The sequence below is a fragment of the Scomber japonicus genome, chromosome 4 (assembly GCF_027409825.1).
Source record: "Scomber japonicus isolate fScoJap1 chromosome 4, fScoJap1.pri, whole genome shotgun sequence".
Taxonomy (NCBI): Eukaryota; Metazoa; Chordata; class Actinopteri; order Scombriformes; family Scombridae; genus Scomber; species Scomber japonicus.
In genome coordinates, this window is record NC_070581.1 from 5,303,300 (window position 1) to 5,327,319 (window position 24,020).

Below are 24,020 nucleotides of genomic sequence, written 5' to 3' on the forward strand. Positions count from 1 at the left end.
GGTGTTGAGACAGATCCAGGAACAGTGAAGATGTGTTGTTTTTTTTTTCACGGGACAACCATGACATGTTTTTGAAAAGCAGCAGATAAAACCTTTTTGTTTGTTTTTTTTCTCCTCTCTTTTTTTTCTTTTATTTTGAAAAGCTGAAATGATGATAGTGATAGCGCGCACACATTTCAAATTCAGTTTAGTCTAATAGTATTTATCAAAAATAGGAATTGCACTTCATTTCAATGAATAGTTTTGTGGTACGATAATTATTGTTATATATGAATTATTTAAATTTGTGAACTTTTAAATTGTAACTTATTGCCATTTATGTTATTGAGGTTTATTTATTTGAAGCAATCTATTTATTAACTTTGTTTTGTAACACACACACACACACATACACACACACACACACACACAGAATGCATCTTTACTGATTATCATGGTCGCAGCGATTTGCAGATGTCTTACGTCAATATTTTAAGAATCTATATAGATGACTGACAAGGCATATTTTGTTTTTGAGTACTTTTTAAAAACCTTTTAAGTGCAGATGTTTTATAACTGACAAAAAAAGCATTTTTTGATAATTTTACAAAAATAATATTTTTTTGGGTTCTTGTTTTTTTCTCTTCTCCCTATTGTTTGTGTTTTTTTCTGTTACTGGTACATTCAGAAACCCACTGCTGAAAAAAAGAAAGTATGTATTTATTATTTATTTAATATTGAAAGAAATTGACTGATATGGCTGTATTATATTTATTTTGTTATTTATGTGCGTGATGTGACGGTTGAGTCTGAGTAGTCTTAAAGATCCACTGCTAATATTTAAATAAAGAAACGGAAAAATCGATAACAAATACTGTTTGATTACTTAGGCTTATACCTAGACATACCAGCAGCTGATTGTAAAGACATATAACAACAACAAAAAAAAAAACATAACCCAGCAAAAGCAATCACCTGCTCTGTTGGTATCTGGTCTCTTTGTCGTTTTGAGCCATCTCGTGTTTGCTTTTGTCAGGTGAAAGAAAACCAAGAAAATTGGAAAAAAAACGATAAAAAGAGTACAGTTAAAAAATGTTACCTCTCCCAAGCGCTTTGTAGCGGCCAGTACTGGCTCACCCAAAACCTCTGTAATGTACCATAGATGTTAAAGTAATGCTTTTTTTATTATTTTCATCTGTACAATGGTACATATATAGAGCTCTGTTCCAGCAGTGTTTGTAGGCTGGATGAATGGTTTAATACACACACACACACACACACACATACACACATAGGGACATATCCAACCCTCGAAGATACTGTAGGATGGCCTCCTTTGACAAACTTCTATCAGATAAACATACACACCCTTGTAGCCTTACTCTAGATTTTAATTTTTTGATGCACAAAGTGCCACTAAAAAAAGAAAAACAAACAAACAAAAAAAACAAAACAAAAAAAAACTCACTTTCTTTCCTGATCCTTCGCATTTTCTGCAATGTAACAATGTCCGGTGCCGGAAAACGACGGCGGCATCGAGAGAGTGGTGATTGTTTCAGATGCCTTTATTTCTCTGCCAAGATGGCCATAAGTACACTATATATACATTCTGTATAAATAGATTTTAAAGATGCTATATATAAGAATATAAACATACATATATTTTTCCAGTGTAATTGTTGACTTGCTCTTCTTCTTCTCTTGTATTACCTTATGGAAAAGGATCACTAGCTGTCTAGAAGAGATGTGAGGGGGCGTTATCAATAAGGAGGCAGTTACACCTTATTTAATATCACTAAGACCTACTCAACTGTGGCTTTAAACATACCATTCAGTCAAGCTGAAGACAAGTAGGCATTGTTGATGATACAGTACAATACTTTGGATGTGTTTCCTTTTTTCTTTCCCCCCTTCCCTTCCCCCCATTCCCTCTCTCTTTCTCTCTTTCTTTATTTGTCTGTCCCCAGAAGTGTCAGAAACATCTACTGTATGTTGTACTACTGAATCTGAGACTGTCAATTTGAAACTAGATGGTTGGCTCTTTGTTTCTAAGTGTCATGTGAGTTAATGTATAGTTACAAGAAAAAAAAAGAAGTAAAAAAAACCCACAAAAAAACAAGATGATGATGCCTCTGAATAATGTTCTGCACATAGTGTTTGGCTACGTTGTGCAGTTATTGTATTGTTAATGGTAAAGGCTATTGTCGATACAAGCAAGTAGGGGACTTTAGTGTAAACCTGCCTTTGAGTGATCTGTTGCAGCTACTGTGGTGTACAGTATGATACCCGTGTGTAACTCTGATGTCAAAGGCCTGTTGTTAATGTGCTTTTTAGCCAATGTAGAATGAAAAAACTCCTTTGTGCACTTTCTGAATAACTGTTGAAAATGCCAGCATTTGAGTCTTGACTTGTACAAACCCAATAGATCACGGGCAATAGCGAGCACCCCCCCCCCAACCCCCCACCTGCTCCTAACACCCATCCCCTATCACCCACCCACCCAACCCAACCAACCCAACCACTGGAGGGCGCATTACAAAGCATTGCCGCACCTGCTTGTTGCCATTCATATATAGAGGAAAAACCGACTTGTAGATTATGTCAGATAGAGACATTAAGGTGGGAGTGGGGGGGGGGGGGCTGTCAAAGCTCAGAAATGTACAAAAAAAATAAAAATATAAAGGAAGCGATGCTCTCCTTTCCAAAAACAAAACAAAAAAAAAACCAAAAGAGATTGACAGGAAGCAGAGTTTGGTTCTCAGGTGACCGGAGCGAGCTGCTAAAAGCAGAACAGAGCAATGCCATAGGTCAGCCAGTCAGCTGAGGCTAGAGGCGATAGCAGCGGCTGGATCGAGGCCTCGTGTGAAATGAGATGAGTGTGCGTGGGAGTGGGAAATTGATTTGCCAGGCTTCACAATCTCCCCTTTGTTTTATGAGGAGGCGTTTGTTGCATAAATATGTGTCTCCGTCACTCAAAAGAATGTCAAAGCTTTTTTATGACTTTTAAACCCCCTTCCCTCCCCACACACACACCTCTTTCGCCCACCCAACCCCCATTCACCCCCCCTCCCTCCCATCTTCATGTCTTGTGTAACCTTTCCTCAGGAAAGAGAGTTTTTTAATGCATTTGGTTAACAAAGTAGTATATTTCTTCCTCTCTTGACATGCACGAGAACACTACCCAAGAGTGTTAAGACTCCTAAGTGTGAATATTCTCCTAACTTATTTGATATGGCATGACCCATTTTAAACTGCTTGATGAAATTGTCTACTGAGGTATGTAAATGAATAACACTGAGGCCATGAAAGCATAAAAAAAAAAACAACCAACATGTCAGCTGAGAAAGCAAACGCAGCCTACGGTTGGTTCTGCGCCCACGCACTGTATGTTTTCTTATTTACATAAAAGTAGCGAGTGATGGAGTGAGGAGTTGTATTATTCTAAATAGGAAAATAAATTAAAAAAACAAACTGGTCAGGGTCCAGTTTTTTTTTCTTCCCTTAAAGCACCCTTAATAAGAAAAAAAGAATTTAACATGATGACAGTTTCAGGGAAAGCAGCCCAGACCAAAACCCGAGCTGTGAGTTTAAGAAGGGGGGGGGGGCACACCTTTACATCCTGTATTATTTTTTTTCCTATTTTTATTAATGTATAGACACACACACATACTACTGAGAAAGAAATGTCAAGTTGAGTGGCACTTTTTCATCAAGCTGAGCAAAAAAAACCAAAAGCCCCCCTCTCCCATTTCTTTCCCCCAGCCCCCACTCCTTCTCCCCCCCACCCCCCACCCCCCTTGCTGTAGCTGTATGGTCTTATCATGTGTGCCTTTCTCACTCCACTCATTTCAAAGATATGGTATGTTTACATGTGGCAAACCTGGTTCAAATACTGCTTAAAAAACACTGGATCTAGATCTCTTAATCAATATTTTTTGGGGAGAGGGAGAGGGTTTTACTTACAGTATGTGTAGGGGAATAAAACAAATGTGTCTTTTACATGCAGAGGTCATGTTAGAGGGCAGTTTTTTTGTGTGTGACAGAGATGCAAAACAAGCTTTTTTTCCGTTTCCAAGTCAAAGAAACTGTGATCTCATTCAAGTCGATTCAGGTACCAAACTGCACGGACAGTTTCTGTGAAAGGAATTTGAAGAACATCGTCATCATCATCGTCATCCCCCCATAGATAATGCATCAGTGTGCAGGGCATTATTTTGAAACAAGTGGAAGTCTCTGTACATATTTGTATTCAGAAGAAAAAAACAGTGTTATTGTTGTTGTATTGAAGACGAGTTGAAAATGGTTTCAAAAAATTAAAAAAAAAAAAAAAAAGAATAGTTTGTGACAAAAAATAATAATAATAATATTACTTCCACAGCCAAGGGTTGTCCTGCTAGCACATTTTTACAGAGATGAGCTATTTTTACTGGTGATTTTCTAGGCATTGATATTGATATCCTTTTAAAAAAGTACAAAACTTCCAAAATTACAAGCACTTCCACAACGATAGATTGTATGGTCATTTTTGTTACTTTTGTAGATGTGGTTGTTCCTTTGCTACTGCACCATTTTGTAAAGTGGGACAGGCCTTGGCTGTGCGTCCTTGGGGTCTCATGTTTTTTTTTGTTTGTTTGTTTGTTTTTTTGTTTTTCTTTTATTGCGTTTCTTTGGGAAGTAAAACACTGTAGATGGGCCGAATTTGTGATTGTGTGTTTGTGTACTTGTGTACATGTTCCCCTGTTCCTGTTCCTGTGTCAGTGTTATAAACCAGAGTGATGTCAGTTATTGTGGGGGTATGAACCATTTTAAATGTTCTCTATGAAAAACGCAAATAAAGAATCATAGACAAGGATGACTCTGTTGTGTCAGTGTACATGTGTGTACTTGTGTATGTGTGTTGTTGGGACATAAATCTCTTCACACAGTCACACTGTGGGGACTCATCTCTCTTTTGGGGAAAAAAACCTCAAAGTCCTCAAAATGTAAATCAGCAGCGGTGGATGCATTTATTTGACAGCTTTAGTTTCTTTTCAGATGAAGATTTGACACAATGGATAATATAACCACTGGACTAAACTAGTTAACTGTATATAAAGTAGTGTAAACTAGTTTACTGTATATAAAGTAGTATAAACTAGCTAACTGTATATAAAGTAGTATAAACTAGCTAACTGTATATAAAGTAGTATAAACTAGCTAACTGTATATAAAGTAGTATAAACTAGCTCCACCTCCAGCAGCTACAACAGTAAAATGCTGCTCTAACACTGATGCTTCACTATTAATAATATAATGATGTCATATATAATAATATATCACTACTTTTACTGTAATACTGCATACTACATCACTCACTTTTACTGTAATACTGCATACTACATCACTCATAATACTGCAGTGCTTTTATCTAAGCAGGATCTTTCATGCAGGACTTTTACTAGTATGGAGTATCTTTACATTGCTGTATTGGTATTTTTACTAAAGTTAAGTATATTTTAGGTTTGGTTTAGAGAAGTAGTGGTTATGGTTGGGGGTTAGAGTAAGCCTCCAGGAAATGAATGTAAGTCAATTTATAATGTCCTCTGAAGTGATGGAAACTTGAACATGTGTGTATGTGTGTGTCCATAAGATAGATAAATGGTTAACTTTACATTACTATAACACCAGCTGTTGTGAATAAGTACACTGGGATGCAGGATGTTAAAGTTGATCTGGTGTGTACTGATATACAGTATAAATGGCCTTGCAGTCAGATACACATGCTGTCTGACTGGTGAACAAAATGGGGGACCTCTGTGTGTGTTTCTATTAATGTGCAGTTACATGTGGCTTTTATGTTGAACAGCACTGACATCTGGTGGATCATTCAGTGAATCTGCATGTTTGTTTGTTCGTTTGTTTGTTTGTTTTTTCCAAGTCAAGATCTGTATTATCACTATGTGAACACAATGACATTGAAATTGCATCAGCCTCATATGATGCATTGGTATGTAAGACATTACACATATTTACGTCACACACTTTTACACAAGAATAAGACTGAAATATAAAATATTAACGATAAAGAGTGCAGATGCAATATAAGTACAACATATAAGCAATATAAAGTATAAAACAAAATCAGCATCAGCAGCAAAATACAGTAAACGGGCAGTGTATCGAAATGAGTGATGGTGTATTGGAGTGTTGAATGATCAGTGGCTTTAATTGACATATGAGTAATTAAATATTGTTTGTGCCTAATGACGGCAGCATTTTAGTCTCAGACTGAGGAGGTGTCTGAGTTTAATAGTGCCACAGCTTTTGAGAAGAAGCAGTTTTTTAGTCTATTTGTGTGTGTACAGATTGATCTATAGTGTCTGTCTGATGGAAGGAACTTCAACTGATGGTGTCCACAAGGTGTTAAGTCTGTTATGATGTTCTTAGCAGTGCTTACACAGAGACAACACAGTCACTGTGTAAGCACAACACAGTGCTCAATTCCAACAATGTCCTGCTGACAGGTAAGGTAGATTGGCTCTGCTTAGCATGATCACAAAATCCAGGTGTTGTTGTGACTTACCCACCACAGTCCAGGACAGCTCCTCTGTGATGGTGACCTCCAAGAACCTGAAGCTGGGGACTCCACAGCCCTGTATATAGATGTGGACAGGACTGTGTGTGATGTCCACCATCATCTCTTTGGTTTTACAATCATTTCTTCCTCACTAACACTGACTACTTACCATGAGTCATGAGTTTCTCAGTTGCAGTGTCACATGAAACACTGAGATATGTTGTCCATGTCTAAATAGTTTCCAATTTACATTGATTCTTTCTGTACCTTCATTTTGTTTTAACATTACAGTCACATACAGAGTTCTTGCTTTCATTTGAAGACCTGTCATAAAGGTGACAGTGAGAAACCTGGAGATAAACTGCTAAAATTGGTGACAAGTTTTTTTTGGTTATTTTCAGCCGTCTGTAGAAGATATTACAGTGACCCTGAGAGCTTAATGCACTGCAGCTTAGAAAACATATGTAAATACAGAAAAACAGACTATGATTGAGCAGCTTTCAGTGAGACATTGTTGCATAATAGAAACCACAGCCAAATACAGAAATACACAATGTCCACCACATGCAAATACGGAAATCACAACCGTATACAAAAAATCTGCAAGTCACACAATGCAAGTAAGTTACAAGACAACCTTTGAGTGGACTGAACACTTTGGTTGTACTTTCTGTTTTTGCAGAAAATTTCTATATTGGATTGTGTTTTCTGTATTTGGCTGTTTTAAGTGCTGCATCATACTGTCAAATTGATTATGTTTCCTCTATTTGCTTCTGTTGTGTCTTCTAAGTTGCAGTATGTTGAGCGCAGTGCCACTGTAAGATATTTATCTGTATTTTTACTCAGTGATTGTATCTAAGTGCTTTCATACTGACACAGTTTGAAATTTAAAGTGAAAAAAATAGATATATATTTTTGGTGATGTACTGCTAATCGATTGGATGGATGGATAAATGATGTTTGGTGCCACACATGTAAACCGAGAATAGTAACAGTGTTTTAGAAAAAGTGCTTCATGGACATTTTAGAGAAACTGTCATCCAGGCAGAATGTCATATTGTCTAGCAGGATCTTTTACCATGTGGCCTCTGCTATATCCAAGGTGACATCCCTGAAAGATCAACTGAAAAACTCACCCAAAAAAGATGATCTTTAAAGGTAACTAAGAATATGTTACCAGAGGATTTACTTTTATAGGATTTTGCTTTTTTGAGGTAGGTCCTGGCTATTATATTTGTGAGTATATTTGTGCAGCAGAACTGGATTTGTTACAGAGGGAAAAAATCCAATAAATATGATAAATATAAATTCTCAAGTGACAGATGTAATAATGAGAGGTGGTATCCTGGTAGAGCCTCCTAAGAGACAATGAAGCAGAGATGGAACTAGCTGCCATCACAGTGTATGCATCTTAAAGGACAGGTTCACATTTTTCAAGTCTATCTCAAGGCAATACTGAAATGCTCATGTGTACTGAAAGAGCAATCAGTCACTGTATGTGGGACACCTCTCAATACTGGACCTAAGGAGATCCCTTCCTAATGTGTTTCCAGTGTAAGTGATGGGGTACCAAATCCACAGTCCTCATTCTGTGCAAAAGCAGCAGGAGACCACCATTGCTTACAATAAAAATGTGTTTTGGAGGGATTCCTTCACAGCCAGTATGGAGAGGAGGACTGATTACAACAAGTAGTGACTCTTTTAATGTACATACACATGTGACTAAGATGGGCTTGAAAATTGGTGTATAATACTGATGCAAGGGGTGTATTTACTCCATTGTGTAATATGTCTTATAACTGTGACTGCCACCCTGCATGTCACTGCTCATACTAATAGGCTAGACTGCAGGCCCCTAGGACTTCTTGGGAATCTACAGAAGGGTCCTGATTTATTACCTTATCTGGAGGCTCTGTGTCAAAATACAATGTTTTTGACACAGTATGTAGTATTTGTTTGTCTTGAAATGTCTATTTGTGACCCCTCAAGTTTAACTTGAGACCCCATAAGGGGTTTCTGATCCCCTGGTTAAGAACCCCTGGTTAAGAACCATTGTTTTAGACTATTATCACTAAATAGAAACATAACAATATAAATAACTTGAGAACATGACTGCCTTTGGATATATAACAATGTATCCAGACAAATAGAGACTCATGCACATTCCAATATGCAGAATGTTATATGTACCTAATTGACATTGCCCACGGAGGAACTAACAATATTTAACCCAGTGCAACAACACCACAAACCCAGCCCAACCCAGCCTGAAAATGAAGAAACACAAGTTGGATGAACAACTAATGAACGAATCAACATATGTAGGCCTATATTTTTATTTCTGTTTCACAGCAGACATTTGAACTTGTCACAGTAGCAAAGCACAAGTATATTCATAATATTAACACTCTATTATTAAAGTATGTTGTGAGAGTATGTCAGTAAGCCAGCATGAACACAACAGGGACCCTGAAACTGAAACAGCTAAATGGAATTCAGCCATCTTCATTCTATTATTTACACCTTTTCCCCCTTTATTCTTTATTGAACAGAATATATAATAGAATAAACCAAAATATACAAGCAACCAGTCATTCCAGTTCATAAGTAAAAGTACATTAAAAAAGAGGTTTAAAGTAGGAAATAATAATAATAATTATAGAAATAAAAGAAAATAATTAACTTACATATTTTGCTTCATTTTTTTACTTTTAGGATTTTTGTATTTATTATTTGCTCTTATTTATGTATGTATGTGTTTATTTATGTATATGAGCTATTGGATAAATGAATTTGGGCATGAATAAAGTCTATCTATCTTTTTAAATGTATTATTTACACCTGTGTTTTTCCTACAGTGAACTATGACTTGTATGAATAAGACCTGTAGAGATTTAATTTAGTGTAGGTCATTGATCTGCTGACATGTGAGCTAACAAACCTTCTTATTTAACTTTGAAAGTAAGCTCCATTCAAGCTCTCTAATGAAGCTAATTAGAGCAAAGGAAGCTTAGAAGCTACTGAGACACAAATAGCTTCAGCTCAGTATTACAGTATTGGCTGTGTGGTAAAAGTAAGTCAATGCTGGTACTCAAACTTGGTGAAATATTCCTTTATTGTTTTGCATAGCATTAGTCAGTTTTAACTAACATTGAAACTGTAACATTAGCCCTGTCTGTTCATGTTTCTGCCTCACGGCGTCCATGCGGGCCGTCATACGTGCTTTACGTCTGACGTAAGAGCGTCAGCTGGCCAAATGTTTACATCCAGCAGTGGTGTGTTAGTGACTGGATCTCCTCTAAAGACTGAACACCAGGAAAATCACAAAGACACAGAGTTAGCAGTCGCCATTTAACCAGGTATACCGTCGTCTCCATCTGCGGAAGCACATCGTGTTTACTAGCGTGTGTTTATCCACAGCTAGCAGCTGTTAGCCGTTATCATTCTTCTCTCGCTCTTTCTTCTCTTCCAGCGAAGACGAGACTGCGGTTATTTCTGTTTGTGTTGACCTTGCCAGCCTCTGACAGTCTCTTCCTCGTGTAATAACGTGTTTTTAGTAGTTTAAACCGTGTGGCTGTTAGGAGCGGGAGAGATTTGGATCTATTTATTGTGTCGAAAGTGGATTACCTGAGTGGCGCAAACAGCAGCAGCCGCAACAACAACGTGTAGGCTGCGTGTGTGTGTGTGTGTGTGTGTGTGTGTGTGGATGTTTGCGCTGAAATGAAAGCTGCAGGAGTTACAGGTCGTGTGCTGACTTTTGACTCCTGTTATAAAACGTGTGGGTAACAAAGAAGACGAAGGAGCTAATTCATTGAATGTGCGAATGAATAGTGAGGCGCAGACGACAGTGTTTTGGCAGGAAGTGTGTACTCTACTAGCCTACTAAACCAAATAGTTTGTTAAAGAATGTGTGGCAGCGCCCCCCTGTGGTCATCTCTGCTAAACACCCTGAAGAAACTCCGTAGTAATATTCTGGATCGTCTCCGTCCCTGTTCATTTAATGCAAGTCCTGCTGTTTATCTTTCACTCCACTTCAGCTCCACCATCAAAGGCAGGAGCTGCAGTCATATTTAAATGCACGCAGCTCTTTGTTCTTGTCCTCATGACTACGAGCAGCATTTGGCAGCCAGTGCACCCTGTGATCTCTGTCCCTCCTGGCTACTGCTCTGGCATTGCTCTCTGGTGTTGTTTTTAACACTGCCCAGAACCACAGCCACAGCAGCAGCAGCAGCAGCAGGGTTCACACCTAACGTTGCATTCTGCAGCCAAAAGCTCTAGGCCTCTAAATTTGGTGTTGGCCAGGCTCATGTGTTTATTCGTGTTACTATAGTTAAATGGTTAAATGTTTGAGCTTTAGTGTGCAGAATGATGTATGTGTAGAGTTTAACATTAGAAATGTGTGGAAAGTTTCTCTGAGCTCATTGAAAATCTGGTTTTAAGGGGGCAGGCCTAGGAGCAGGATTTGTGACATCACAACTTGTCTGGAAGCCAGTCCTGGTCCAGTATGGAACTTGCTTTTAAGAAGTGGGTTTATGAGGATGATTTGTGACATCACAAGTCAATGCTGGTCCAATATTCAACTTAGACAAGCATGATGTGGAAATTGAAGCCTCCGGTCCACAAACACTGATCATGGACTTCAGAGTGAAGCAGGAGGCAGCTTGTGTCCAGCTGTTAAACGTTTTAAAATTTAAAGTATTGACATAGATTCTGGATTTTTCAATGTGGTAAAGAAGGAGATGTAGTTTTAAGGATTTTATCACAAAAATTAAACTTCTTTCAAGGAAAAACGCATCTGATGTTAAATCAAACCTGTATTCACAGGCAGTGATTGTTATCCAGTGTGCAGATGTGTAGTTATGACAGAATGACAGAGCTGCTCTCATCCTGAAGCATTTCTTACATTCAAGTTGTTTTCAGCTCTCCATTTTAACACATTGCTCCAAAGGTGACATGCACAGTAAGATTTGATCTTACATTTTTGAATAATAATAATAACTTTATTGATATAGCACTTTTCAAAACAATATTACAAAGTGTTTTCCATAAAATCAAGTAAAAGCTAGAAAGGGCAAAACTGATAGTTGTGATAAAAATACAGGCAGTCAAGATGATACAGCATCGAATCATAAAACAGTAAAAGCTATGAAATAGAGACAAAAATAGAGAATTAATAACACAGAGAGAATGAGCAGTCAGTAAAAACTATAAGAAGGCCTTTTCATAAAAGTGAGAAGACTGAAGTGTCCCAGCATCTAAAGAAGGTGAAGAAATAAAATAGTAATGTTAGAAAAAAGGATCGTATCAGCAGTTTTTGATGGATTAAAGTTGAGCTCTACAGTTTGTTTATTATCTTCATGAGTCGAGGTGAAGTAAATGTAATAGTTAGTCTTTGGCAGTGAATATCAGAAGAGTCCATCATGTTGTCAGCATGAAAATGTCATCAGAATAATTCACTTGTGAGGTTTCATTATATCACACAGTGCCGGCTCAGCAAATGGAGACAAATGAACCTGAGAGATTCACTCCTCATTTGTTCTGAACATTGAACCATGCACTGTTTATAATACTGGTTTCAATTCTGTACAGTTTATTCATTATGAGTGTTTTCGTCAATGCAAAGTAATAGAAAAGTACAATTGAAGCTGATGGGGAAGCCCTTTATTTTGAAGGAATTAGGTAGCATGAGCTTCACTCAAAGTGTTTTATCATAGTAACCCAGCTGTTTCTATTGGTCAGTAGTCAACATGGGTGGAGCTGTGAGTGCCGGTGAGGACAACGACGATTTGATTGACAACCTGAAGGAGGCTTACTACATCCGCTCTGACCTGGTGGAGCGGGCTTTCAGAGCTATAGACCGCGCTGACTATTACCTGGATGAATACAGAGATAACGCTTACAAGGTGAGCAAGTAAAGGTAACATGGTTACAGTGTGTTGGGAGTGAAATGATGGTGGGATGATAGGCTTAAAGATGTTTGGGTGTATGTAACGTTGTAGGACTTGGCTTGGCGGCATGGAAACATCCACCTGTCTGCTCCGTGTATCTACTCTGAGGTGATGGAGGCTCTGGATCTCCACCCTGGTCTCTCCTTCCTCAACCTTGGCAGTGGGACTGGCTACCTCAGCACCATGGTCGGCCTCATATTGGGTAAGAGCAGTAATCAAGTACCTTTTTTTACTTTAAAGGACCAGTTCATAATTTTTCAGGCGTGTCTTAATACAACAGTCAGTCATATCAGCCTTCTGCCCTGTATCTGTATGAGTTAGCTATAATGAAGTTCGGCCTGTAAACCAGTACATGCCTTAATCAGCTGTTTCTATTGTTATTATTATTGTTGTAGTTGTTATTATGCAGTAACATTCCAAATACTTGTCATTGTCATATGTGAAATGTGCTAACTGTGAGCATATGGGTAGAAATGACAAAGGCTTTTTTTCAGTGTCAGAGGGTAAAGACTGTTCATGTTGGGTCTCAGATGAGCTGAGGGAGTTGCCATAGTTACTAAATGGACACAGCAATCCAGAGATGTACTCAGGTTATTTCACATTGTAGAGGCTGAGAGATAATAACTAAACAGTTGTAGAGTAATGTGCTGCCTGCGCTTTGTATCTGATAAAAGAATGAAGACACAAAAACACTGATTCATTTCTTTAATATCACAGTTGGATTACACAAGTTTCTGAATAATCAGTGTGGAAAACACACACACACACATGTTCTTCTCAATCTTTCTTATATGCAGGTGCTGACTCTAAAATATTGTAGGTGATTTCATGATCCTCCTGTGCCTGAAGAGCCAATTTGGGCTAAAAATATCTTCAATTTGGATGAAAAATGTCTAGAGATGAGTGTGCAGTTTTGAGTTTTGTGATGTGTACATCACTATTCACATAACTACACATTCTATAGAAATGTAATTATGTGTATTAAGTAGTGACTGGCTTGTATTAATGCAGCTTGTGTCTCAGACAGTTCTAATAAGAGAATAACAACAATCACATTAATGTGCTCCATTGATAATGATAGTATGCCGACTCTTCCAGGACCATTTGGGGTGAATCATGGGATCGAGCTACATGCAGATGTCATAGAGTACGCCTACCAGAAGCTTGATTCCTTCATCAAAACCAGTGACAGCTTTGATAAGTACGTATCTGAACATATCGGTGATGGTTTCTAGTTTCTTTACACAGTCTGCAGTAGTTTTCATCATCTCTGTCTCTCCGTTCAGATTTGAGTTCTGCGAGCCGTCCTTTGTGGTGGGAAACTGTCTGGAGATTCCTCCAGAGAGCCGTCAGTATGACCGGGTGTACTGTGGGGCTGGGGTGCAGAAGGACCACGAGGACTACATGAAGAACCTGCTGAAGGTGGGGGGCATCCTGGTGATGCCTCTGGAGGAAAAGGTTGGTGCTGTGCGTCTTATCTGCATCCATCCATCTGCATCTCTTTTTTCTGAGTGTCTGTTAGTTAATATATGACTTTGATTTATTTTCTCATGTGTACAGCAGCTTGTAACTTGAATCAATGCTCGTGGGTGAATGGACTTATTGTAGCACATTATTAAATCTGGACACAAAATACAAGGACAAGAACTCTTCTAATTCTTCCTGCTGTGTTTTCCACAGTTGACCAAGATCACACGTACAGGACCAAACAGCTGGGAGACCAAAAAGATCATCTCTGTGTCCTTCGCTCCTCTTGTGCTGCCCAAACACAGCACCAACGGCAAACCCAAGACCGCCCCGCTGCGTGAGTCTCAAACACAACAAAAATACATGATCTGTGTCTAAAGGCTAAACTATTCACTGTGCTCCTCAGTAATTGAACTCTTTGTTTCAGATAACATTTGAACTATGAGGAAATAACAGGATATGGTTTGTAATAGACGGAGACTCATTTGTTCATATGTAGTTTGTTTTACTGTAACTGTGAAGGCAATAATGTGCACGGCATTTGAGTCCAAGACAAATTTCCCTACGGGGACAATTAAAGTATATTGTATCGTATAGTATATCGTATTGTAGTGTATATAACGTATCGTATATCGTATTGTATATCGTATTGTATATCGTATCGTATATCGCAACGTATCGTATCGTATATCGTATCGTATATCGTATCGTATATCGTATCGTATATCGTATCGTATATCGTATCGTATATTGTATTGTATATTGTATCGTATATCGCATTGTATATCTCAGTGTATCGTATTATCTCCTGTGTCCATCTGCAATAAACCTGTATAAATCAGTTTAGAAATCATAGAAGATAGATGCTTCAGATTCTAATACTAATAAGTAGCTACTAATAAATAATTCAGCATATGTTTAATAGTGTCAGTTTGCCAAAATGTAAAGAAATATGATATAAAAACTGGGCTCATAAGACAGCAGCAGTACCAACATGACGCCACACCTAGTTGTAGCCAGGTTAACCATTGATAGTAATACCAGTTGATAAAAACACATTTTACTGTATTTTGTGTGTATAAACTGCGTTGCAACATGTCCGCAGAAGTTAGACAGCTGTGTGTACCACCGATTTAATGAGACATAAATAAGACAAAAGTGCTGATAAACAGGATACTACGACAACTTTCACACTGTTGATACACGTTGAAGCTGTCATGGATTTTGGGGTCGGGGCTGGTGAAGTTCGTCTGACCGTCTGAGTCGGAAATGCGACTTCAGGGGGCGTTCAAGTTGAAATTTCCGACTGGGAATTCGGAAATTCTGACTTCTGATTTGCACCATTGTGTCATATTGGTTCCCAAAATAGGCCTGTATGTTGTTGTTATAGCATCTTTCCATCTATCAGATTAGCAACATTTTTGACTTAAGTTTTGCACAAAAGCTAAATTTCACTGAGTTTAAAAAATGTAGAAGGACAAGCAAGTTAAAAAACTCAGCAAGATCACTGAAATAAAGTAGATAATTGCAGCTGTAATTATTACAAAGGTAGGGGTAAAGAATTACCCACCAGGGCAGGTAATAATAAGATCATCCACCTCCCCTAGAGGAGTAAATCCAGTCAGAATGAGGCTTAATTATTGAGTTTTGTTGTCTTCCTCCTGTGTTTCCTCATCATATTTTCCTCTCTGCTCTGCTGTCTTGTGGTTTTTCAATTTTGCAGCAAAGTACGAGGTCCGGACGTTACAGGAGCTGGCTCGCATCTGTATCCGCCACACCCTCAGAGTCACCACGGACGGAGGAGACAGTCAATCTCGCGGCAGGGGTTCCTCCTTCAGCGTGGGCAGGGGTCTGGCTGTGGCCGGCCTCCACAAGTATGGCCCTCGCTTCAAACGCCGGCGCGTCCACCGGCGCCACTGCAATGCCCTGGTCCTCGCCACACGCCAGGTGGTGGCCAGCAGCGGCATCGCCGTCGCCCAACTGGACAACAACAACAATCAGGGAGGGAGAGCGGAGGACGAGGAGGAGGTGGCGGTGGGGGAGAGGGAGACGAGGCGGCAGATGAGGGGGAGCGGCGGCGGCAGGAGGGCGGGGAGAGGGGAGAGAGTGGTGGAAGAGGAGGAGACGGTGGAGGAGGAGGATGAAGAGGAGGAACAGGAGGAGGAGGAGGAGAAGGAGACGGGGGAGCTGCTGCGACCCCAGCCAGCCGTTAACGTGCTGAGAGAGAGAATACTGGGCCTGCCGCTGCCTGAGCCTCTGAAGATGTACCTGCTGTACTACAGAGAGAAATGAGCTCCACCTAGGTCCAGAATCTACAAGGCAGGACTACATCACACCTACCTTACTCCACAGATCCACCATCTCTCTTTCTCTCTCTTACTCTCTCTCACCTCTCCATCATCCATCCTCTCACTCTCCTGCTGCTCCCCTCTTTTTTGCTCTGCCTCCCACTGTTCTTGTACTCGTTTCACCTGGAACTGTAAAGAGTCCACTCAGTTTTTCCAGGGGAGGGGTGGGGTGGGAGGGATGTTGGGTGGGGGGGGGTTACACTTCTCTGGGAACAGAAACGACCCACTCCAATTTTATAGACAAACACTCTCCTATGAGGTTGCAAAGAAATGATGACATAATCTATACTCCACTGTTTTTTCTTCACAGCTCTGTATAACTAACAAATCTAGCTCCACGGTTCTACACTTTACACTATTTGAGCTTCACGATTTATTTGTCGTGTTTTTAAGAAGGAGCACCATCACTGTTTAGTCTACAGCGGTGGACCAGAGTTCTAAACACTGTAGCAACAAAAGCAGAGAGAGCAGAAAGCAAGAGGGCCTTCTCGGCTCTTTTTACAGCCACTAATAAAGAGTTGTGCCCCAGGTTTGGAGAGTGGAAGTGGACTGGATTAATGTGGAAGCTGTGTGTGTGTGTGAGTGTGTGTGTTTGTGTGAGTGTAATATCACATAACTGGGATGGTGCTGTTTTTTAGAAAGGAAACTGTGTGAGTGAATAAAGCGCACACTCATTGCTGAATCGATGATGTGAGAAGCATATTTTCCCTCTTTCACTGTATCATATTTAATGATACTGTAGCTAAGTGTACAGAGAGTGACTCAAGACGGCGCGGGTGGATGATTTTGTGATTATTTTCACCGATTTATAAAAATAAAACAGGAGCTATGCCTCGAACCAGTATCTTAGATAATTGAACTTTAATAATCTGCTTTTCTGAGGAGTTGACTGAAGTTTGGTCGCGATTTCCAAGTGTTTCAAAGTATTTATAGGCAACTTGTTAATTTAACAAAAAGGCTGAGTTTCCCTTTTTTTTCTATGCATACGTTTCATTACATGGGTCACCACACGGAGATGAATCTGACCCTGAAATCCTTTACATGTGTGTCCAAAAGGGGTTTGTCTTTACATACCATCATAATCTCTCCAAACCAAAAGAGAATGACCATAAAAAAACATACTTACTAATATTCCAATTTACAGAAATAAACCAGCATGATATAAAAATACATAACTGTTTCTGATGATTGACAGTGTACAGCTTTTCTCTCACCATGATCTCATCTCTGGATTTTTTTTTTTTTGTTCTTGTAACTTTTTTTTAGTTTTTTGGGGGGACTTTATGAGACTTGAAGTGGTGTGTACATATATGAATTTATTGTTTGAATGAAAAAGACATGAAAAAAGAAACATTGTTTGATGGGGCTTTATTCCGTTTTACTTCTTGCTTTTGTACCAAACTTTCTGCCCCACCCCCGTGCCAAACTTGAGTTGCATGGACGAGGAATTCTTCAGAGGAAACGGTAGATCGTCAGCGAATCGCTTGACCGAAGAAAAAAAAAAAGCTGACAATTGATGTTTTATCATTTCACAAAACTACTAACACTGAAATGACACTTTGTTAACAATAAATTCTCATTGTTAAAGTTGGAATTTGGATGGCAAAGTGATGGAAGCAGCCTTCGTGAGCTCATTGGATCAATAACGGGATGTGATCGCAACATGAAGAGGAATTAGAACATGTGCAGCTTTGAATTGGGCAGGATTGTGTCAAAAAAAAAAAGTAGGTCCTCATCTGACCAGGATTTCTGATTTTTCTGCCGAGTGTAACGTCATGCTTTCACAGTTTTGGCCGTTCTACCACTTCTGCTGCTGCTGCTGCTGGATCTACCTTTTTTTTTTTGGAGTACTATATGTAGACCATTCCTTTATCTGACATGATTCATATTTGGTTGTTGTGCAGTTGTGATTTCTCTGCTGAATGTATATAATCTTTTTTTTTTTCACTTAATATCAAGTTTTGGTGAGAATGCTTGTTTTTAAAAATTGAGCTGTATTATTGACAGCTGTTAATAAAGTCCATGATACGAAAGAAAAGTCCAGCTGGGAATGAAGGAAGTATTGATTTCCAATGGCTGAATGTTAACGCCTTACTTTAAAAAGAATATAGTATTACATAAAATGAAGTAGAGTACAACAAAGCAACACAGTAACAAAAAAAATCATATTATTCTATTTTTGCACTCATGTATAAAGGATGAAAAACAAGACATAAACCAAGACAAACCTAAACAAATTGGATTGATGGGATAAACTGCACATTGTGTTCTTATAGGTTTTAAGTTGAAAAGTTGGGAACCATTTGTGGAATCAGTGTTTGAAGGTATTGTAGAAAGGGGGACCAGGACCAGCACTAGATGTTTTAAGAGGATTCAACATTGTTTTAAAGATGCAGTACGTTTTTTCCACATTTGAATGCCCCAGTAGATTATGGATACCATGGTTCTGTCTCAGTAAAATTGTCTTTTTTGGCAATGTTAGTGATATTAATATGAATGGTTTGGGTGTATGTGATGTAGAAACAGGGGGTGCTGAGGCTAAGAATCTCAGATAGTCTGGTCATGACCTCTGACCAGTTTTGGACGTGGGTGTAGCCAGAGGGCATGAACGTAATGGTCTGTTGAGGTTGGACAATATGAACATGTATTACTTTGGCTAAAGTCCATGTGGTAGTAATGTGGGTTCCATGAAGGACTTAATACTGTATTAGTTGGGTTTTGGTGGGTTTTTGTGTGTTTGATCCATTCGTCTGCAGGGATTGTTGTTCTGTCTTCTGATGCTAGGAGTTTGTATATTTGAGATTTGACGTTTAAGCAGTGGTGTGCAGTCAGGGGCAGCAAGGCTAGCACTGCTAGCCCTGTCAAAAATGTTTTTTTTCTGTTTTTTTCCATAATTAAAAGGTCATTCTGAAATGTATCTGAATTCAATTACTTGTTCAGTATGCAACTTTATCCAGAAAACGAATGGTTATATTTTGTGGAGCTCAAATCGCCTATGTCCTATACACGCATCACAGCTCCTTTCCTCTGCTGGGGTCAGCAGTAGTTGCATTCATAGACATATATACATCGTATATATGTCTATCAATCGTATATATGTCTATGTCAAGCAGAGTATGTAGTGCTGGTCTGGGCGTCGTCATTCAAATGAGCTTGGCTGATTGGCCCATGGGCAGGTACGTGATGACGCACTGTCTGTTATTCTGGAAAGGTGATGACTGTTGATTTAACAGCCAGATCGGTAGATAAAGATATGATTGCGGACCTGCGTTTGCAGAAAAAATGGAAATTATTGGTAGAGGAAGACCAACCATCTACAAGTAATCGGTGAGTGCTAAGTTTTTTTTTTCTTTCTCTGGACCAGATTGGCGCTGCTGTTGGGCTAATGTCTCTGTAAATTTAGAATCGTTTTTGGAGCATGTTTGTGTCTGTTATATGAATTTATTTTATTTTTGAAGTGATTTAGAAGTTTCCTGTAAGGGTGCATAGCAGTCGGGCAGTATGTGCTGTTTTGATGTTGTGTCACATGGTATGTGCATTGTAAAGTGGACAGTGATCTAAGGGAGGATGATCTGATGGCGATGCTGCATAGTGGTGTCTTGATATGCTGGATGTTGATCAGCTGTCATGGTGGTGTCGATTAAGTACTGTTGCATAATAGTGGCCTTACATTGGATTGGCAATGTGTATGTATTGTAGGACATAAGCCTATATGTGTGCGGCTGCTCTGTTGGCTGTATCGGCATACAATACTTTCTTTTGGGGCGGGGGCGGGGGGAGTTGGATTTTGGTGCTGGCCCTGACTGAAACATCACCGCAGGCTACTGCATTTAAGTGATAAATGTGGATGTTTTTCTTTATGGCTTCTTTTAACTGGATACACTGGAAGTAGCAATGGTCTAGTTGGTTTATGTTTTTTTGTATGTAGTGGAAGGTCATGAGCAAACCACCACTGAGTAACTGGTTGCTCTTGTCTCAATCCAGGTTGAGAAAAGACAGTTTATTGATCAGAAACATGGCGTTACATCATAATGGTGAAAGACTGTAATGGAGGAGAATTTGTTTGACTTTTAGCATGCAGTTAGAGTGATACTGTTAGTACTGTTGTTTTTGTAGTTATTAAGGATTTATCTATAAATGGGAGACTTTTCTCAGCTCTTGAACTAAACTATTCTCGATTTCTAGCCAAGGTGGATTGGTGTTATTTGTCCAATGGTGGATGTACAATAAACTGATGTATTGGTATGCGACAGAGGTGGAAAGTAACGAATTACATTTACTCACGTTACTGTAATTGAGTAGCCTTTTTGTGTACTTGTACTTTTTAAAGTAGTTTTAAAAATCTGTACTTTTACTTTTACTTAAGTATGTTTTGTGTGAAGTATTGTACTTCGCTACATTTTAAATCACATCCGTTACTGAGTAAAAAATGTTGGCCGAATGTTTTTTTAAAGCAAAGAGTATCGTACAGAATCATTAACCAGCATGATACAATGACTTAACATTCATGCAGCCTGTTACACCTGGCAGCTAGCTCTCATAGCGACATATAAACTCTAACACAACACAACAAACTCTAAAAGAAATGTCCGTTAGACGTTGTGCTGTCATCTGTCTCACTCTTCGTGTAGGACGAGGCATTGCGCATGATGCGTTCACGTGAAAAGGACAGCGTCGGAAATGAGAGAATTTAGCGAATGCTGCACAGGGGCACAGCCTTTTAAACATGGGTACTTAAAAGTTTGGTCTTCTTTGGGTAATGTAAAGAAAAGTTATTGCTCTTGTGACTTTGACCCATAGTGATTCATAGATATGTAGTATGACTGTTGGTTTACAACAGGGTGATTGTAGGACTAGGATCAGAGCTTTAGAGGGGCTCAGCTCCTAATGAGAATTTGACATTCAATGCCCTGCAAGTGTTTTAACCCCCCCCCCCCCCAATAATCATTCAGTGTTTCCCACACAATATTTAGAGACTATGGAGGGTTTATTATTTATTTTTAGGGGTGCTGAGATCAAATTTAGGGGTGTTAGAAAATCCAAAAAAAAAAAAAAAGTCTAAAATCGCGCCGGGTTTACAGAATCCACAATTATGCCACCTTCAATTTAATGGTTGTGTTATTTGAAAATGTTTTATGGGATGGTCTTCACTAAAATGACATATCTCCATAAATGTTTTAAATGTTGTGTGTCGACATATTTTGTCATTGAAGCTGAATTTGTAAATGTATGCCTTTATCTTTAATTAAAACAACTAGTTAGAGATTTATGAGCCATCACTTTGTCCTACAGCCCCCCCCCCACCCCCACCCACCCCCGTTATAAAAGTAACTAAGTAACTTTTACTCAAAGTATTTTTTTAACAAGCTACTTTTTACTTTTACTTGAGTATATTTTTAGACCAGTACTTTTACTTGTACTCAAGTAAAATTTCATCAAAGTAGTGGTACTTTTACTTGAGTCAAATATTTCAGTACTCTTTCCACCTCTGGTATGCGATACCCAGTATCACTCAGTACTGAAATAAATCGATACCAAGTAGTATCAAAGTGTCTCTCGTCAAACGGCACCTGCAAATATGTCTATTTGTATGGACTTGCAAATCAAACAATACCTAGCCCTAATCGTGGGTCATGTAGGCGCTAGGTTTTGACAAGGAAAAATGTGTAAAATAAAAAGACCATATTTGTGGTTGAGCTGCATCAAATTTGAACCTTTAAAAAACAACTTTCAAACAATGTTTTAGAAGTGTTTAATGTCCTGTAACACTGGTAGTGATGTCATACATCATTAAACACCCTTTTAAATAACCCCCAAAAGAGAAAGAACACGCTACCACAGTGTAATCAGTGAACTGTCTTTAATAATCAAAAGAAACTAAACAATTAAAAGACATATCCAGCCGTAGACAGAAGTGCACCAGCATAATCGTCATTTGGCTACGAAAACAATACCAGCACATAAAAGTTGGTCATTAAAAGTCTTCCGTATGGAGTTTGAATCCAGTGATGAAGCTGTGGGATACAGATGCAAAGGTATTCAGTTAAATTAAGACATTCACATTTTTCTCACCGAAGTTCCTATGACTGATGACTGATACTCAAACAACCAAAAGTATTTACTTAAGCGTGCTAAAAAATCATCATGCGACGGCTATAACAGCATTTGCAATGTTAGTTACGACAATCAGGCCTTATCCTAAAGATTATGTTTTTTTTTGTTTATGAGGTTAAAATGTACAGTGAACGTGTTAAATACTCGACCGTGACGATCAATCTCTACGTAATGTCTTTATGCCTTCTCCAACAATCGACGCCGGTCGACAGCTGAGCTTTCGTCTTTTCCGAGTGAAGAACTTAAAGACTAACGCGTTTTTTAAAAGTGTATAAAAAACAAGAAAATAAAACCTTGTACCTTGCTGAATACAAAAAGAGGACACGTATAGTACATGTACGATGCAAAAAATAAAATTTCAACGTTAAATTACAAAGCTCAAAAAAATAAAACAATAATCTATTTTTTAAAAAGAAAAACTGAATAGAAAATTATATCTACATCTGTATATAAAAATGAAAGATTATAATAAGTTAATTTTTTCAATATGGAAACCCATTTTTCCTTGTTTTCTTGTTTTTTTTCTTACATCTGCAAAAGTGACTGAGGATTGCCTATCAACAAGTCTATGTTCATTGTTACATATCTTAATACATATGCAGGCTTGGGTCAAACAGCAGTTGAGATCCCTTTAGTTAGACTACGTTAATGTTCTGTTTGAGTGACGCAGGCTTGATTTAAATGGACGCCATCGAATGCACGCATCACTGAGTATCAAGGAAGATTTCGTCTTGCCGTTTGAGCCAGGCTTGTTGAAATGTCACAGCGGGTTATGTAGAACCCTTACACAATAGCAGCGAGTGGACAGTACACCCCCTCACAGTTAGAGTACGGGGAACAGAGAGCAGCAGAGAGGCAGGCTTAACTAGGAAGGTTTAAAACTGCATATTATTCACATGTAGGCATTACAAATGGAATGCTTCGTGTATCTGGATCCATTCATTGTGTTTCGTGGAACAGGCGCGGTACTTGTCAAGAGCTCGGCACTCCCCCCTGGGGTTTTTGAATGTTCTGTTAGACCAATAGGTTCATTCCAAGGGCCACACTGACCAATAAAACGGTAGATGAGGTAAAGTAAAACAGAAGGCGGAAGCGCACCTGGCTCTCAACCAGACACCTGTAGGTGGTTGAATGCTGTGTCCAAATGCTCTGCCTCTCCGTCTAATAATCATGCCTGCTGCTAGAATGAATGAAGTCGATGAAGTGATGAAAAAAATACATGTCACATATATATATGTGAGCACTTCAAGCGAAGGAGCAGAGATTAAAGACACAGGTTAAGGCACCTTGGAACCCTGATGAATCTGAGGCACATATACCAGGATGGTAACTTTGGAGTGACCCAGGGTTGTGGTAAAGCGTCGACCTCAAGCTAAGAAGATCTGGTGTCTTTGATTTTCAACGTCGTGCGACCTAGAGTGTGTCCCTGCATAAAAGGTGTCGAGCTCTCTCCTGTCATTCCCCGCCTCTGTCTCGTGCGCGCCCTGGGAAGAACAGCATCTACTGATTACAGCAACTTGTGGCCGAGGCCGTGCGTACTTTTTACTTTCTGGTCTGTGCGTTTACAATCAATCATTCAGTTAGTTAAAGGAATAGTTTGACTTTTTG

At 39.0% G+C, this 24,020-nt stretch overlaps 1 protein-coding gene across 2 annotated transcripts; it reads left to right on the top strand.

The window, feature by feature from the left end:
• The first annotated feature begins 9,789 nt into the window (after positions 1–9,789).
• On the top strand, positions 9,790–16,443 carry LOC128357258 (protein-L-isoaspartate O-methyltransferase domain-containing protein 2). 2 transcript variants are annotated; one of them, XM_053317567.1, is made up of 7 exons: positions 9,790–9,894; positions 12,278–12,438; positions 12,535–12,685; positions 13,582–13,684; positions 13,770–13,941; positions 14,164–14,287; positions 15,674–16,443. In XM_053317567.1, exons 2-7 carry the CDS (start codon positions 12,283–12,285, stop codon positions 16,240–16,242), a joined length of 1,275 nt encoding a protein of 424 aa, XP_053173542.1. In that variant the 5' UTR covers positions 9,790–9,894; positions 12,278–12,282; the 3' UTR covers positions 16,243–16,443. The 2 variants fall into 2 exon arrangements, with proteins under 2 accessions (XP_053173542.1, XP_053173543.1); XM_053317568.1 differs by having other exon boundaries at positions 9,815–9,894; positions 12,275–12,438.
• The last annotated feature ends 7,577 nt before the right edge of the window (positions 16,444–24,020 follow it).